Raw genomic sequence first — 2,936 nt, forward strand, 5'->3', positions numbered from 1 at the left:
ATATATATTTGAATTTTATTAAGACAAGAATTATAGTTCTAGGAACTAGGAAATGCTAAAGTATGAAGAACTTTATGTTAGAATTTTGCTGGTACACTTATCTATTCATTGCCTTGTTAGGGAACAAGTAAAGTTGATGGCATATTGATAGATTTGCCTAAACCAGACTTGATACACTTGAGTCCCAAAGCCTTCAAGAAGATGAAAAGGCTCCGAATGTTTATAAACCGTAATGCAAACTTTTCTGAAGAGCCTAATTTTCTCTTCAATGAGTTAAGATTGCTTGATTGGCCTAAATATCCTGGGGAATCTTTGCCATCCAATTTTTATGGAAAGAACCTTGTTGTTTTAATAATGCCTCAAAGTCACCTGAAGGAATTGGAGGGAGTCCAGGTAGAATTATTCTTTTTAATATTTCTTTCTTTAGGTTCTATTGTAAACTTCTTTCAAACTAATGTATTTCCTCTTTTTCTTGACAGAATTTCCAAAACACAACAATTATGAATTTCTCTCGTTGTGAATTCCTAAGAAAAATTCCTAATGTTTCAAGGATCCCAAACTTAGAGAAATTGGCTCTAGATGGTTGCAAAAATTTAGTTGAGGTTCATCATTCTGTTGGATTTCTTGATAAGCTCATTAGTTTGAGTATTTGCAAATGCTCTAATCTTATGAGTTTTCCGAAAAGTCTCAAGATGAGATATCTTGAAAATCTTTGGCTTCCGGGTTGCTCAAGGCTTAAGAACTTTCCAGAAATTGAGTGTCAAATGGAATGTTTAAAGGAAATTGACTTTAGCGAAACTGGTATAGAGGAATTGCCTTCATCCATTGGGTACCTCGTTGGGGTTAAATCCTTAAATCTAAATGGTTGCACAAACCTTATGAATCTTCCGGATAGCATTCATAAGTTGCAACATTTAGAAAAACTAAGCATGCAGGACCTGAATAAGATTATATTACCATGTCTAGGCGGTCAAACAAACTTTATGAATCTTCCACATAGTTGTTGTCTTTGTCTTGACGTCTGTTCAAAAGTTGTTGAGTTTCTAGAAACATTGGAGGATACGAGACAATCCATGCCCAATGTTCCATCTGTAGAGGAATCTGCAATTTCATCAATGGCCGAACTACTTCAATTGTCGCCTCCGACGAATACAAGCGATTTTGCTGATGCTTGTTCCTCGAAAGTATTTCCAAAACTTCAACAAGCATTCCTCTCAGAATCAATTTTCTTTTGGACCTTTGGGTGTTGCTCCACATTGACGGAATTAGATCTATCAAGGAGTTATATCGTTGCCCTTCCTCCATGCATAAGAGGATTTGTTAGATTGAAGTTCCTTTTTTTGATGGAATGCAAGCAACTTCGAGAAATTCTAGGACTTCCACCAAACTTAATTTTTATGAGTGCTAATAGGTGTGTGTCATTGGCAATATTTTTAGAAGAAGGTAGAAGATTTCCAAACTTAATTCTTGGAAACCATGTTCCATTAGAATCAGATTTATTGATTCAACATGATTGCCCTTCTAGATTTGAATTGCTAGATCTATCAGGTAGCGCTATTGTTAGCCTTCCTATGTGGCTCAACAAATTTGCTGGACTGAAGAGACTTTTTTTGGCCGGTTGCAAGCAACTTAGAGAAATTCCAAAACTTCCACCAACACTTGAATGGATTGACTTCTCTGACTGCCCTGGATTGCAAGAAAATATGGGGGTTGATATGCAAATTCGTTTATTGATTGAGGTATCTCTCTTTCACATATACTTGTTAGTGACTGTATTGATTTGTTGGTCTTATCACTGAAAATTTGTCATATTCATGTAACAGGGACATTCAAAGGACCATCAATTTGGCTGTCTATTTACAGGGAATAAGATTCCAGATTACTTCAACCATTGTAAAGAGGTTTCAAATGCTAATTCGTGTGAAATATATATCAATGAGCCTGTACATTTGGATTCGGAGAATACAAGATTTGCTTTCTCTGCTGTTTTGGGAACAGAGGATGTACAAAGGGTTACTTTGGGAATTCTTGTTGAAGTCATCAATAATGGTCAACACATCTATTCTCATAGTTATTGCATACATAAATCACCCGGCTCAAATCATGTGTGGTTGAATTTCCATGGGTCACATCGATCTCAGCTAAAGACGGATAATCTTCAAGTTAAATTTACATGCAAGGATTCATATGGCAGACCTTCAAAATCAATGTTCTTTAAAAGTTGTGGATTCCATCTAGAACATAGATATGAAGAGAAAGCGATAGATTTAATTGATGATATTCAACTTTCTGAGATGTTGTGATGATGATGATGGCAACTCGAAATTCAATTGCTCTCTGGATCTCTTCACCAGTCCCCATTAACCCCCTGCACTTATGAATTCAGGTTGGTAGCCTCTATAGAATGTATTATGTTCATTCTTCTTTCTCTGCTTGTTACTTGTTGAATAGTTAGTGACCAACTATGCTTTTTATTTAGATAAGTTTAATTAGTGTCTCAAGGCAAATCACCAACATTTTTAGCAAATTTGCTTTTTCTGTCTTTCTTTCTTTCTATTTTTGTATTTTTCTTTTAATTTAAGCAACAATTACAAATAGAAAATGAGTTCTTCTGATTATAGTGTGACTAGGAATAAATGGAGAAAGGATCATGTTATCTATCTTAATTAACCAACGAATTCTATCACGTAGGAACTTGGAAGTAAATCTTTAAAAGCAAGGATATAAATTTGCTACAAACCAAATTCATACAAACATATCTGTGTATTTTTGTTGTCCCACATTGAAAGTCTTTCATATTCTTTTGGTTTGTTTTCATGATGTAAATAAAATTCATGGATCTTAAAAGTACAATTATAAATGAAGAAACAGCAAAAGCAACGGTATTTATTTATTTTTTTTTTTTAAGTGGTTTGGTGCTAGACAAACACATCTAC

General features: G+C 34.5%; 1 protein-coding gene across 1 annotated transcript in view; it reads left to right on the forward strand.

Moving 5' to 3' along the window:
• The window catches only part of LOC132162772 (disease resistance protein RUN1-like), a 10,084-nt gene extending 7,781 nt beyond the window's left edge, over nt 1-2,303 (forward strand). Inside the window, exons 6-8 of the mRNA XM_059573000.1 lie at nt 121-393; nt 480-1,739; nt 1,824-2,303. Of these exons, the coding sequence (XP_059428983.1) occupies nt 121-393; nt 480-1,739; nt 1,824-2,303 (2,013 nt within the window). The remainder of the gene's footprint in view (nt 1-120; nt 394-479; nt 1,740-1,823) is intronic.
• Nucleotides 2,304-2,936: the final 633 nt, after the last annotated feature.

The sequence above is a fragment of the Corylus avellana genome, chromosome ca10 (assembly GCF_901000735.1).
Source record: "Corylus avellana chromosome ca10, CavTom2PMs-1.0".
Lineage (NCBI taxonomy): Eukaryota > Viridiplantae > Streptophyta > Magnoliopsida > Fagales > Betulaceae > Corylus > Corylus avellana.